The 15,172-nt window shown below is 47.1% G+C and overlaps 2 protein-coding genes across 2 annotated transcripts; both read left to right on the top strand.

The window, feature by feature from the left end:
* Positions 1 to 68: 68 nt before the first annotated feature.
* Positions 69 to 7,848, top strand: LOC101780802 (probable transcription factor At1g66420). The gene is made up of 2 exons (XM_004964856.3): positions 69 to 1,218; positions 7,465 to 7,848. The coding sequence occupies exon 1, from the start codon at positions 257 to 259 to the stop codon at positions 1,211 to 1,213; it is 957 nt and encodes a 318-aa protein (XP_004964913.1). The 5' UTR covers positions 69 to 256; the 3' UTR covers positions 1,214 to 1,218; positions 7,465 to 7,848.
* Positions 7,849 to 11,786: 3,938 nt separating this feature from the next.
* Positions 11,787 to 14,402, top strand: LOC101780399 (nascent polypeptide-associated complex subunit alpha, muscle-specific form). Its single transcript, XM_004964855.3, has 2 exons — positions 11,787 to 11,942; positions 12,071 to 14,402. Exons 1-2 carry the CDS (start codon positions 11,871 to 11,873, stop codon positions 14,057 to 14,059), a joined length of 2,061 nt encoding a protein of 686 aa, XP_004964912.1. The 5' UTR covers positions 11,787 to 11,870; the 3' UTR covers positions 14,060 to 14,402.
* The last annotated feature ends 770 nt before the right edge of the window (positions 14,403 to 15,172 follow it).

Below are 15,172 nucleotides of genomic sequence, written 5' to 3'. Positions count from 1 at the left end.
GCACGGCACGAGAAAACCGTAGCCCTTGTCAGTCTCAGGCGGGCGCTCGGCAAGGCAAGGCAAGGCAACCGGTCCCCCCTGAACCTCGGCACGCACGGCACGCCGCGCCGCGCTCCGCTCCCTTCCCGACTCCCGAGCGAAACCCCTGCGCCGCTGCCCGCACTCCCCTTCTTCCCCCTTCCGCTCGGCTCCCCGCATTTCCTACCCCCAATTTCCCATCCGAAATTCGAATCGCCCGCCTCCCGAGCCCTCGCCGATGCCCTCCAAGCGCCCGTCCCCGCACGCCATGGACGAGGCCGGCGCCGCCGCGTCCGCCTCCGCCGCGCGCCTCCGCCCCTCCACCCCGCGCTCCAAGAAGCGCTCCTCCCGCTCCAAGCCCCGCGCGCGCTCCCGCGACCGCCGCCGCTCCCCGAACCCTAACCCTAGCTCCCGCCGCGAGCGCGGCTCGGAGCCCGGCTCCGCGGTGCCCGCGCCCGCGCCCTCCCGCAAGAGCGACCGCAGGCCCAGGCCGCGCTACATCCCGGACTCCGCCACGCTCGCGACGGCCATCGCCTCGTCCGCCGCCCCCTCGTCCGGCGGCGGCGGCCGCGGCAGCGCGGGCGCCATCTCCAAGCTCTGGACCGAGGCCGACGAGGTCGCGCTGCTCACGGGCGCGGCCGCCTTCAAGGACCGCACCGGCGTCGCGCCGCGGCTCCCGGACATGGCCGACCTGTTCGAGTCCATCAGGGACTCCCTCTCCCCGCACCTGGACCAGGCCAAGATGTACTACAAGCTCAAGCGCCTCAAGAGCAAGTTCCAGCACTCCGTGCCGGGGGACTCCAGCACCGCGCATGAGCACAGGGTGCGCGACCTGTGCGCGGCCCTCTGGGATGCCGAGCCCGCGCGCCCTGTAGAGAACGACGTCGTGGAGGCTGGGGAGGCCGAGGAGGACGACGCCGACGGGGGATTCACTGGCGCCGATAGGGAGGGGTCCGCGAGGCTGCCTATGGTCAAGGAGGTGCTGGGAGAGTACTGGAAGGTGAACGGGCAGGGCCTGTCAGGGGTGTCGCTGGAGAAGGGTTTAGCGCTGCTTGGGTCACAGGAGGCTAGTGCGGCTGAGGTCAAGTGGAGGCGACAGCTCGAGGCGGATATGCGCATACAGATGCGTCGGCATGAACTGGGAAAAGAGGTCTATGGCCTGCTCATCGATGCCATCAAAGGCCTAGGGCCTTAGCTTGGGTACAAATTTTACTATTCTCTGTCATCTGTGAGAACGAGTGATTCCCTTGTTTAAATTTCGTGGACCGTTAGGTTTCATTTTCTGCTCGTCATCAGTTTACCATTGGATCAAGGTGCAAATTCTGTTAAACTTACATTGGAAATTGGCATGCTCCTTTAATTAGTGGGATTTAGTTTTCCAATCACCATGCTTGTTTGATTTACTGAAGTTTTGAAGTATGATTGCATTGGCAATTTAGTTTCTTTTGCTTCTAGCCTTACTACTAGCCCATTTTCCTTTCAAAGGACACTGAATTTAGCATATCCATAATAAGTTAGGCTATGTCATTGGATTTGTAACATTTGCCCTGCATTGTTTGTAGCATGATATTTGTCTGAAGAAAAGTGAAAGGTTTTCTTCCAAAATTTTTCATGCCTTTTGAGTTTTGAGTCTGTAGGTTATTAGCTGTATTTTCAGTTTTCCATAGAGATAGTGTGCTTATCTTGTCTTTTTCTTTGTGATGATTATCTGTCCTTTTTTTTTGCTTACTACATAGAACTGTTTGGCTGCTTTCTTCCTGCCATTGTAAATAGGCCATTGACGCATTCATTCATACATATGCCTGATACTCTAGGTTGGGTGTTTGTTTTTTGAACTAATGGGCTCAGGTTGCTGCGTCGCATTTAGTGCGTAGAATAGGTGCGATTCCCCAAGTACATCTTGCCTTGGACTAGTTGGGTTGTATTTTTCCTTTATTGCGAGTTTAACATAGGTTCAAGTCACAACTTATGCTTAAATGTATTTGGTTGGCATGGTCTCGATTCTTTAAAAAAAAGTTGATTACTTGGCTGCCTGGACTATTCTTCTTTGTCGAGTAGAATTGCATTTGTAGTTTTGTTTCTTTGCCGGCCTAGTTCTAGCCTCAAATGGAAAGTAGCCCCCCCTCCCCGAGTGCCCCTCAAGATTAGCGCATTTGGACATAGCATTTACATGATAGCTTAGATGTTTGTAATAGCTAAAATGTTTGTGTGTTTTGTTACAAATCAGTATGTTCTTTCTTGATTTTTTGGATGCACAATTTTGCAAAATGACCTGTTCTCATCCGTAAAAGATACTAACTAGCTATTTTGGCACGGCCTTTCTACACTAGGTTAGTGTTGGATGGTTGACTACTAAAGCCTAAAGGCAATGTTTCTGGCATAATATATGATTCTTTTTTTACTAATAAAGGTGATGCTTCTAGCATGATAAGTGTTTAGAAAATTGCTAAGGCTACGAGAGTGGTAGCTGTGGCGCCTATGCGGTCGCCTAGGTAGTCTACATGGAAATTAAGCGGTAGGTTGGAGGGGGGGGGGTGCTCGGAGGCTGGTTTCTTAAAACAGTGAGCATGATATTGGCTTTAAAATTGAAGTTTCAACAAGGTAGTCTCCAACCAGCATGAATAAAAAAGAATGCCATGACCTAAATTGGCTTAAGTTATAAGCCAAAGAGTGTGTGAAACTTAGATTGTGCCTTTTACAGTTAAGCATGAACACAGCCAAAAATCAATTGGATTGGTTCTGAAAGTTGATTGCTCATTTTGTGTGCATCTCGTGGTTTAGGTCCAGGCCCATTGGTAGTCGCAGTTGTTTCCCTACCATTGTAAAAATTGAATCGCATATTTCTTTTATGTTTGAAACATGCCTTATAGTGTACAGTTTGGTAGAATAGATATGCTTCCCGATATAGATACATGAAGAGAGTACTGCTATTTGATTTGGATGCAGTGTGTCGGAAAGAACTAGTCAAGTGTGCATACTTCTTTTGATATCTAAGATGTGGTATACTCCCTCCGTCCCAAATTGTTGGTCGTTTTGGCTTTTCTAGGTTCATAGATGTTTGTATGCATCTAATCTAGGTGCATACAAACACCTATGAACCTAGAAAAGACAAAACGTCCTACAATTTGAAACGGAGGGAGTACATATTATGTGTGCACATTAGTTAGTCAAATGTGAGAATCTTAAGCATGACTATAGGTGTAGTTGTTTGAAATTTTGGCATAGGGATTATGCAAATTCATCACTCATGCTGCTTGTGATTTACTGCTGCACTGTAAGAAGGGAAACCACATAGTTTAGGCATTTGGAGGGTCTGCTTGTGCTGGGCCTTCAAACCCCCATGACTTTTTTTTTAAAAAAAAGGATTTGGACTTGTGGGTTGCTTTGGGTTCTTGATAGACAATCTTGGCGTAGGCAATTGATTTGAAAAGCTTGATACTTGTTTGGTAGGAAAGCTATCCAGCTTGCAGCAATGTGAAGAAATGCAAAAGTTATTATTGTTGACATATCTTCTACCTCTATCATGTGGCAGTCGACCAGCTACTCTGTTTTCGGAATAGGGTTGCAGTAGACCTATTGTCTACACATTTTTGCCAGCCACTAAAATGCATCTTGCATGATGTTATCTTTTGGTGTCCATCTTGGTTCATCACCTTATTGTCCGAGTTGCCATGCTGGGAATTTCATCCTCCATAATGTTGAGATAAGCCACATGGCCATTAGTTCTTCGTCGTGGTTCTGTGTGCTGTCTTTGATGTTGACTCTTCATGTTCTATTTGTTTGATGCGGGGTCAGCCCATGGTGGAGAATGAGATCAGTGTCCATTTATTCCACAAAGCTTATAACATTTAATGGGATAAATATTTCAATTATATAGATTTCGTTTTTGTTCTATGCTTCCAGTACATCCAGGCAACTAGTAATATCCACGATAGAAGCAGGTGATCTAACACATAGTCCACTAATCCTTAATCTCATCTCGTGTACCAGATTTGCTAGGCATTAAGGTAGAAACACCTGTCAGTGTATGATTGTCAAAGCAATTTGTTGATATTGGATTGTGCCCCATGAGAGCATGTGTTGACCTACCAGCTAGGAGCTGTTATTCCAAATCCATTCCTTGGTTTCGAAGTAGCAAAACCTTATGGACTGGTTGTACTTTTTCCCCTTTTGTCACGTGTCGTGGATTGGCATGCCCTATTCAGCAAATTGTAACTCTATGCCATTGGTGCGGTCCGCGCCTTACAAGTCCCCCCCTCTGCTGCATGGGAAATCCATTCATACTTCAACACTCCCCCCTTTATCTTGGTAATGGATTTTCATGTCTTTCTGGATTAGGCCTTGTATGGAGTTGGGCTTTGTCCATCTTGCTCCACCTAACCTGGGATCCAGGTCAGGCAGGTCTGTAAGCCACTAAGCCCTATGTCCAATTGTCCATTTTTGGGCCCAGCATAGTGTGGATGCAATTCACTCAGCCTAATAGACTTCCAAGCGTCATATCCAAGCTTAATGTGATCCTTAAACAATTTTCATATCTAGACATCCCATCTGTCCATAGGACCCTCATTCTCTTTCTTGCACCTTTGGATCACTTATGTAGCATGGACACGGCTGCTAAATGGCGTGTAGGTGTCCAACACCGACATGGTGCTGGTATGTATCAGTAGAGTATTGGAAGATTAAACTGTAAAACTAAACATCTTTAATCACCGATACTCCATGGGCGTGGCGTTGATGCATCTCCAAGCGGCTGAGAGAAGGGAGGTGCGGCGATGGCCCAGCAGGAGAGCCGCGGGGGTGGGGGGAGATGGCTGAGCTGAGCCATGTCGCTGAGGTAGAGATTGGCGGCTACCATGGAGGGAGGGGTGGAGTAGAGGAATCAGCCATGGTGGATGGAGCTGTGCAGCAGTAAATGATTTCCTAGTGGGCTAGTGGGATGCAGTAGGGATGAGGATCAGGCTGGCTATGTTGGGCTGGGCCAATTCATTCCCTTCTCACTTTCTCATTCTCCCCCTTTCCTTTCCTATTTGCTGCATGTTTGCTACTGATGATTTGCTCTGTGATGATTATATATCCTTGTTAAAATATATATTGCCGTGTTTTGCCTTTTGTGACAACAGGGTGAATCCCCGTGTCCGACACGCATGTCGGAATCGGTGCAACATTGTCGACCACAAATATTTTCTTAGAATTGTATTTGTAGTCTTCTGCTTCTCCGTATTAGACTATTAGTGCCCACATGACTTGCTATCTCTTCTAAAAGAGGCATATGCCATCCATCTGCTGAAGTTAAAAGCTACTTTGCTCCAGCATCTCTGAGAATCTGAGTTCTTGTGGAAGGTAAGCTTCCCCAAGCATGCTCTTGAAACTCTTGAGAAGGCCTAAAGCTTTAAGGTGACTCTAGTCTGTATTCTAAGGTGAAGTCAAACCTTCGCAAAATATTAGATACATGTGCAATGGACCATTCATTCCAAAATTTAGGCTTGATGAAAGGTCGATAATATGAATGAAATGCCACTAGGGTAGTAGGGTCTGTAAGGTAAAATCGGCATGTGCCCTCCAATGCTTGTGCCCTTGTATGTTGAATGTTAATGCACTGCACTACAAATAACCAAGAAAAAATAGACGCAATACACACAATGTCGTTCACACCTAAAATCTCAAATTCATGTGTGTTAAAAAAAAAGACCCCGGGGGAAAGACCGCCCCCACGGCATTTTGATTTAAAAAGAATCTAAACCGCTACTGGGTCTAGAAAAGGTCCCGAAGGCTGCCCACCCAGGCGTCGTTCCCTGCGTCTGCAGCTGAAGGTAGTTTGCACAGCGAGGGACCTTTTTTTAATGTGTAGGGGTTCGAACCCGGGCTGGGAGCGCCACAGCCGACCGCTCTACCACCGCACTACACGTGTGCTCATACCATATAGAAACACACGTAAAAAGCAGTAATGGATCATGCACTATGCTTCTATACCTACATGCTTATGCTATTTGTCTTGTTTGGGTGTTAATAAGAGGGAGGAATTTGATATTGAAATATCACAGGTGTATATACAATTATTTTGGAAATTTGCATTGTGCCCTTCTGCAGTTGAATTGCAACCCCCAGATGGGCTCCAAAGCTTTGTTCATAACTACATTTTAGTTATAAAAGAAATACCGTGTTGGTATTGTAGTTTGTGAATTTTGTCAAACTTGCATATGCTGCTAGTATAATTGAATGCTGAAAAAGAAACAAAAGATATTACTTACAGAGATAGTAGCCAAGTAGATCAAATAATGAGTGATATCATATCGGTCATGCATATTGTGCTTGTCCATTGTTTGGCTGTAGAATCTGTAGGAGATATCAAGCAATGCGGGAAAATGATTATTTTATATCAAATAATAGAAACAGTGAATTCTTAAGGAATCTTTCAGCATAATGTTCTAGTAGCTTCCAGTTACTAACAATGGAATTTGCCTAAATCTGAAAACTGACCTTCCTTAACTAGTGCAATACTTGGATACATGGAGTTGAAGGCTCTTACTAAAGAACTAAAGAAAGTATTTGGGGGTACATTTCAATACTTTCAGTACACACATATAGTTTTTGGATAGGTGACCATGGGACTCTAAAACCACCTGAATTTGTACTTTCTCTTCCAAACGAGTTAGTCTCAATTCAATACATCGATACTTCTGGGTCTAAAGCAAGATGTAGTTGCATGGCAGTTGTTTTTGTGGAGCTTTTTATTGTGCATGTTGCTGGCCGTTCTTTCATTTGTTCTCCATGACCTTGAATTGTTGTGTCGTTTTTTTTCCTGTTGAATTCCTAATTGTTGCTTGATATTGTTATCCCTTTAGTTAGTAACCATTTTCCCGCTGAATTTTCCACTGATTTGACTTCTGATCCACCAAATCCAGTTTTTTTTATTAGATACCTTTTCTTGGACTATTTGTTTCTTTAGATCCCAAGAAACCCATATTTAGTAATTCTACGTTTGAGAAGTGATTCTTGCATGCCTTTGCTACAAAAAAGGCAGTTTTTTTTGGTCAGATTTCCTTTCTTGTAGTAATTTACTTGTACAGATCCCTAGAAACTGTATCACTAATGCCTATCACATGCCCTTACAAAGCTTACTGAAAACAAAATTTATTCCTTGCTCATGCTACATCATTAAACATTGCATATTGCAAGTAGTGACAAAGCACAATATGTTGAAGTATTGTACCTACCCAAAGTGCTCTTAGCTGTGCCTTAATCTTTTAAGAGCCTAATTAAGAAGATATTTTCAGCTCATTTTATTATTTGTACTCGTCTCAATAGTGTTGTGTGTTTCTTTCCTACTGGAGTGAAAATCCTTTTAAAACGATGATCTGGTAACCTTGTTACACCATTGGAATATTTGCGTAGTTCTAACTGTAATAAAACTGCGTTTCTGCTACTAAAGCTAAATTTCTTTTGCAGGTGCTGTTGGTGGAGTACATAGCGGGATACATAGTTGTGGTGTTATTTTGTAGGCTGATCAATCCAACCTCTTGGTTGCTGACAGAAAAGACCTAACAAGGTGTGAGGTGCGGTAGGGGTTTGCACGAATCAGTCGTGTCAATTTGTCTAGCTGTCGAACAATTCAATGATTGTCTAAGTCACTTAGTATTGGATTCTGGAGGTGTTCTGTTTGCTAATCTGTCTGCAAAGAAAGCTTGGTCTACGATCAGACAGCTTTCAGATGAATGCTACATTTCTGTAAATCATTCGCTAAGTATTATTGCGATGATACTGTGTTTAAGTGTAGAATCCAGTAGTTCAATTTGTCTTCTTGGTATGATATGTTGCTGTCTTGGCTCGATATTTCACTGCATAGGTTACTTGATTCTGACTAGCCACAGATGTATGATTTGGTCGAGTGGCACTGCCGCACTGACCGTGCCTGGCACAATTGCATGCCCACCCCAGTTGGCGCTGGTATGTTAGCTTCCAAGTAGGCAAGTAGTATTTGAGCTTCAAGCAGTCTTGTCAATACCTTCGAAGCAATGGTAACTTTCTTCTGCAGTCCGTGCCTTTTACTTAAAAGAATCAAATACATGTTTTTCATAGGTTTTGATAATAGTCCTCATACGATTTAGCAATTACTTTTGTTGTTGAAAAATGCAATACCGTTGTTAAGGAAGAAGTCCATTTTGTACCATCCAATTATCGTCTCAGTTTGCTTTTGACCATCGAACCGCAAAATTAGGAATCTTTGACCACCGAACTCTTAAAACCGTTCATATTCACACTGTACTCACCCGCAATGTCAGCATGATGACTTGGATGGAGCCCACACGTCAGCCCTCTCTCCCTTCCTACCGCCTCTCCCTCCCTCCCTCCCTGTCCCCGCTGCCCTAGCTCCGCGCCCCCGTCCTGACCCCGCGCCGGCGGCGACGTCCGACTGGCCGAGGGTCTCCGCCTCGCCTCCACTCGCTCACTTGGCCCTTCTCTGCCCGTCCTTATGGCCGTGAGCTCCGAAGGCCGCGCCCCTCCGAGCGCGCTGGCGACTGCGAGCTTCAATGCGGTGGCCTTGCTCCTCCCCCAAGCGCTCCTACCCCCACGCGCTAACCCCTGCTCGCGCTCGCTCCACCTCGCCCCTGCCCGCTGTCGCCGCTTGTCTCCACACGGTTGCTGCGCCGTGGCGGACAAGCTCGGTCCCGTCAGCCCGCGACGGTGCATGCGCGTGGGCCTCGCGGCGCAGGTCGTTAGAGCACCCGCGGCGGCGCAAGGTTGGGGGCGCCGGATCTTGGCAGAGCCGGGTCGCGGCCGCCGGCGCCCCCGTAGCGTGAGGCCAGAGGGGCGGGGGTGGGCCCGACGCGTGGCTCGAGGTTGAAGACGACGGCGCGTGGGCAGCCACAGGTCGAGCTCCGCCCGGGTTGTCACCTACCGCGCGGGCCCTCGCCAGCCGAGCTCCGCCTGGGCTCGAGGTTGAAGACGATGGGGCGCAGGGGAGGTCGGCGTGGGGGAGGGGCATGTTATGGAGGCGCGGGGGCGACCGACACGGGAGAGGCCGGCGCGGTGGAGGCCTGCGCAGGGACGGTCGGCTCGGGGGCCGTCGGCTGCCGGCAGAGGAGAGAGGAGAGAAGAAAGAGAGAGGAGAGGGAGGGGAGAAAGGAAAGAGAGAGAGAGAGGAGAGAAGGGGGCTGAAAAGTGCATCTCACCATCATGTAGCATCCATGTAAGCAAAATCACCTATCAAAACCACCCGATGGCCAAATATAAACGGTTTTAAGAGTTGGATGGTCGAAAAATTCTGATTTTACAGTTCGATGGTCAAAACCAAACTGAAGCGATAGTTGGACGGCTAAAAATGGATTTCTGGTTTATCATCAATACGCCGGAGACATGTCCATATATAGCTTACAAACTTACCATGGTAGTAGAAAAATATTAATTAGATTTATTTATTAAATGAAGTTTCTTCTATTACATCAAAAATTGATTATCTGGATAAAAAAGCGTTCTTGAACAACGGTGAAATTGAAAAAAAAAGATCAAATCAGCAATATCTACCCTAACTCACACCAACCCGCTCGCATGCACATACCATCCTAGCATCACGAGTTGCTTGCTAGTGCGCGCCATGCACTCCGCCCCTACCCCTGTACCTAACCCTCACCATCACGTAGCTCGCACAAGAGAGAGGGATCCCACTATCACGTGACTCGCAGAAGAGAGAGGGGAAGAAATTATTGGTCATAGACTTGAAGAAGATAGTTCTGGAAAAATAGTTTATGCAAAAAAATATATATGCAAAATTTGAAAATATTCTATGCAACATTAGAAAATTGACTTTGTAGCATGGAGAGTGTAAATAAGAAACTAGTTTATTACATCAATATCATTGAAAGCATATTGTAACAAAAAAAGACAGTTCCAATGTTCATAAAATGTTGCTGCAACCTTGAAAATGACATTGCCATCTCCACCGACCCAATTGACTTTTATAGAAAAACAACATTCAGACAAATCTATCGCAACAAATTCATTTTGCTTTGGCAATATCAAGTAAAAACCTGCAACATCAAGAAGGCAACAAATCAATTTACTCGTTGCAACGTATATGGATGCAAGAGTCAAGAGGGGATGAAGAAGGTCAACTATGTCTCTAGCGCAACATCCATACGGGTGAAGAAAATTTACTTGTTGCAACGTTAACATGTCCTAAATTTTTGTATGATTTGCATTACTGGATCAAAACTAAATACGTGTGCAAAATATCCATACCATGCCATTGCAACACCTAGGAAGTGAGGAAAATTCCCCACAAGAAAAACAGACAATTGAAACAAACAAAACAAGTAATACGAAACATTTGGACCGTTGCAACATCTCCTTGAGCGCAAGGGTATGCCACCCACGCTCTCGCGCGTGGTGGTTAGTTGGTCGCACATGAGTGCCATCAACTTAGGGGGTGTTTGAGAGGAGGGGGTTAAATTTTAGCCCCCGTCACATCGAATGTTTGGACACTAATTAGGAGTATTAAACCTAGACTAATTACAAAACTAATTACACAAACCCTAGGCTAAATCTCGAGACGAATCTATTAAGCCTAATTAGTCCATGATTTGACAATGTGGTGCTACAGTAACCATTCACTAATGATGGATTAATTAGGCTTAATAGATTCGTCTCGCGATTTAGCCTAGGGGTTCTGCAATTAATTTTGTAATTAGCTTATGTTTAGTTCTCTTAATTAGTATCCGAACATTCGATGTGACAGGGCTAAAGTTTAACCCTCTCCTTCCGAACACCCCTTAGGAGATGTCGGAACTTGACGCCCTTCACCGAGCGTGAGGTAACCTTGACGTCTAGCTAGAAACAATAGACAAGGGAACGATGCTTGTAGTTGCTAGAGCCAAGGAGCCAGAAGACGAAGGTCAGGAGTTCCTCGGGAAGGTTAGCGACGCGGTCCTCCAGCGGTCTTAATGATGGATGCTAGTAGCTGCGATGTGGCAGGTGAATTTTTTTTGAGAGGAGGTGTGCTAAAGACGTGAACTTGCAGATGTGGTGGGTGAGTTAAATTAAAACAAAATTTGGATCCATAGACAAGCAAGCGCTCGTGTGGTGGAGGTTGGCATGCTTATGCACATGGATGCAAATAACCTAATTATTTATAATCTACGGTAGAAAAGTGTTATAACCTACGGCTGTAATAAGCTATATCTCATTCAAACGTTTAGTTTTTTAAATAAAATTTAGCTTTTTATTTGAGAACGGATCCGCAATCAAGCTGGTTGTTAAAGTCACACCATTTTTTTAGAAAATAGTCACACCAAACATCTGACACAAATATAACCGTTCAATGTAATCACAAAAATTCCTATCCCATCGAATATTTAGATATTAATTAGAGTATTAAATATAAACTAATTACAAAACCAATTGTACAGATGGAGGCTAATTCGCGAGATGAATCTATTAAGCCTAATTAGTCAATGATTTGACAACGTGATGCTACAGTAATCATTTACTAATGATGGATTAATTAGACTTAATAGATTCATCTAGTTAGTTTTATAATTAATTTATATTTAGTAAGTCTTCGAAGATTTGATATGACATGGTAGACTTTAGCTCAAGCATCCAAACACCCCTAACCACCGTCAGCTCTTTTTGACCGTGTGCAACGTCAGCGATCCACCTCCCCATCACGGCACCAGCATGAGCCGTCCGATGAAGGGTCACCTGGTAGGTATCGGCGGCTTCTCCTGTGGCCTGTCCCACTCTCACATCACCCGCGCCGCACCGCTCCCCCGCTTCACCCAGTAGGGATACGGACACCCCCGTTGGGGAAAAAACAAAGAGAAGACGAAATAGCAGCAGCGAGCGGTGAAGGCGGAATGGTGGTCGCCGTCGCGTCGCCTTCGTCGGCGGCGCCCCCCGCCGGCCGCCCCCACCCGGCATACAAGGAGGTAAGCTTCCTTTGCCCCTGTTCCAATCCTAGCCGCTCCCCCGTCTCCTTCCTCGCTTCGTCAGGTCGAAACCTGACTTCTTGCTGCCGCATCTCGATCGATGGATTGGGATTTGGATGCGCACGCAGATGGTCGTGCAGGCGCTGACGGAGCTTCGGGATCCGGGCGGGTCGAGCCGCCAGGCCATCGGCAAGTACATCGCTGACCACTTCTCCGGCCTGCACTCCAGCCACGAGGCGCTCCTCTCCGCCCACCTCCGCCGCCTCAAGTCCCAGGGCCAGCTACGCCTCGTCTCCGGCAACTACTTCCTGTCCACCGAAGCTCCCCCTCCGCAGCAGCGGCGAGGCCGCGGCCGCCCTCCCAAGTCCGCTGCTTCGGGGCAGAAGCGCGGCCGGGGGCGGCCTCGCAAGAACGCAGATTTAGCTCCTTCCGCTCCGATTCCGAACTCTGAGGGGCCCAAGCGAGGGCCTGGACGCCCGCGGAAGAACGCCCTTGTCCCAGTGGCTTCATCTGCTTCACCACTGCTGGGAGCAACTGCTTCGCCGCCTCCATCTGGGGTCAAGCGGGGGCGTGGACGCCCACGGAAGAACTCCCTTGTCCCAGTGGCTTCATCTGCTTCGCCACTGCTCGGGGCAACTGCTTCGCCGCTTCCATCTGGAGTCAAGCGTGGGCGTGGACGCCCGCGGAAGAACGCCCTTGTCCCAGTGGCTTCATCTGCTTCGCCATTGCTGGGAGCAATTGCTGCGCCACCTTCATCTGGGGTCAAGCGTGGGCGTGGGCGCCCACGTAAGAACGCCCTTGTCCCGGTGGCTTCCTCTGCTTCACAGCTGCTCGGAGCGATTGCTCTGCCATCTCCATCTGGGGTGAAGCGGGGGCGTGGTCGCCCACGGAAGAACGCCCTTGTCCTGTTGGCTTCCTCTGCTCCGCCACCATCTGGGGACAAACGGGGGCGTGGACGCCCACGGAAGAATGCCCTCGTCCTGTTGGCTTCCTCTGTTCCGCCGCAGCCAGGAGCGATTGCGCTGCCGCCATCTGGGGTCAAGCGAGGGCGTGGGCGCCTGCGGAAGAACGCACTTGTGCCAGTGGCTTCCTCTTCTTTGCAGCTGCCGAGAGCGATTGCAATGCTGCCGCCATCTGGGGTCAAGCGGGGGCGTGGACGCCCGCGCAAGAATCCCTACCCCGTTGCTTCGCCGCTGCTGGGAGTAGTATCTGTGAGCAGTAACAGTGTGGTTGGTGTGAAGCGGGGACGAGGGCGCCCTCCTAAGGCTGTGGTTGCTGGGAAGAGAAAGCGTGGTCGGCCTCCTAAGGAGAAGATGCAACCTGAATCTGGGCAATCTACTGATGCTCCACTGACTAAGAGAGGGCCTGGGAGACCAAGAAAGGAGAAGACACTGGAAGGTGGACAATTGAATGCTGCACAGACGACTGGGGATCAACATGAAGCTCTGCCTGCACAAGCTACAGGGCAAGCTGGGGCTGTGCAAAATGAAGTTGAAGCTAGGAGTCTGCAATCCTTTGGTACTTATTTGACGGAGAAGAGAGATCGTGGGCGACCTAGAAAGAGGCCATTGGAAACTGAAACTGCAGAAACAGGAGTTGCTGCTTCGGTGGAGAAGAGAGGGCGGGGAAGACCAAGAAAGAAGAATCGATCGGCAGGGACATCTACAGAATCCGGGCTTACGGCATCGATGGGGATCAAGAGGGGGCCTGGCAGGCCAAGAAAGGTCAGGCCTTTTGAAACTGGGGTTGCGGAAACTGCAGATGAGGTATCTAGGCACTTGATAGAAGAGAGGCCTGAAAAAGATGAGGATCTGGCATCAGGGAAGAAAGCAGAAACTCAAGGTGTACTTTTGGTTGAGGAGATCGACGCTAAACCTGCAGATGCTGGATGTGTGCTAGTGTCTGGAGAGGAGGCAGCAACTGCTCCTATGGATGCTGGAGGTGCAATGCCAAGGGTAGTGTCAGTAGAGGAGGCAGCAACTGCTCGCATGGATTCTGGAGGTGCAATGCCAAGAGTAGTATCAGGAGAGGAGGCAGCAATTGCTCCCAATGATGCTGGTGCTGCAATGCCAGGGGTTGATCCGATGGACTCTAACGTGGGCACCAAGAGTCATTAGTGCGCTGATGGCAGTAACACCAATAATGAGAGAATGATAGTACCTGGAAGGCAGAGAAGAACCTGCAGTTTGGAAGTGTATCCGTGCCATAATGGATATAGTTAATTGACATACTGTAAACATTGCTATATGTTTGCAATTGATTACTGGTATGTTTTTAAGTAGTTCCATTGAAATCTGCATTGGATGAGTTTCACATTTGGCCTTTTGGGTTATATTAAATTTCTAATCCGCATCTTCCTTTGACAAGGTCTAAAACATTTGTAATTTGTTGCTTGTACTGAAAACCAGCCCAGTGATGATTAGATTTCCTTTCCAGTTTCAACATCTTTTATTGATCTGTTCACCTGTCGTCTCTGTTCTGTGTTTTCTTTAATGTGTCTGGGATGTTTGGTTTGAGGCATGGGATGTGTTGGTCCATTACCATCTCATTTCTCATGCTCATGGGCATATAATGCTTGGTATAAATACAAAGGTTTGTGTCATCCGAGCAAATTTTATAGGATGATTGATACCATGATGTACCAATCCGTCGAGGTTCTCATACCAATAACTTCATATATTTCAGTTGGTCACCTAGGTTCAGGACATCTAGCATGTCATGTTCAATTTGCATGTTCATTTGATTATGACAGTAATGTATCATACTGTATTGTTGTATTGCCGTGTTAATACATGACCGCATAAAATTTGAGCCAGCATTTTTAGAGTTGTCAGTTAATCACTGGCATTGGGTTCTTTATACTTCTGGTGTTTAATGATGAAGCATTCTGACACCGATGCTGGATCGGTTCAAGGAAATATTTCTGATATTCAGAAGCAATATGTCTTGCCATGTATATTGCCATGTATATGGTGCAAACCATCTACCCCGTGCAATCTTGAAAACTATGAATTAAGGTCATAAGATGCTAATCCAATGAATAGTGTTAGTGGTGGGATTATTTTGCAGTTAATCCCCCCCACCCGCCGACCACTTTTGATGCATCACTTTTTCCATGATATGAAAAAGTGGCTGGCTTAACTGCAAAATAATCCCACCATTAACCTTATCTATTGGATTAGCATCTTGTGGTTTTGATTCATAGTTTTCAAGGTTGCACGGGGTGGATG

Source organism: Setaria italica, chromosome IV (genome assembly GCF_000263155.2).
Source record: "Setaria italica strain Yugu1 chromosome IV, Setaria_italica_v2.0, whole genome shotgun sequence".
Lineage (NCBI taxonomy): Eukaryota > Viridiplantae > Streptophyta > Magnoliopsida > Poales > Poaceae > Setaria > Setaria italica.
This window is presented reverse-complemented; position numbering and strand designations above follow the sequence as displayed.

What these genes read in the sequence shown, in the direction of transcription:
- LOC101780802 (XM_004964856.3), top strand. Translation starts at nt 257, where the DNA reads ATGCCCTCCAAGCGCCCGTCCCCGCACGCCATGGACGAGGCCGGCGCC.
- LOC101780399 (XM_004964855.3), top strand. Translation starts at nt 11,871, where the DNA reads ATGGTGGTCGCCGTCGCGTCGCCTTCGTCGGCGGCGCCCCCCGCCGGC. An exon ending in CCCACCCGGCATACAAGGAG is followed by an intron (nt 11,943 to 12,070) that starts GTAAGCTTCCTT and finishes ATGCGCACGCAG; the next exon opens with ATGGTCGTGCAGGCGCTGAC.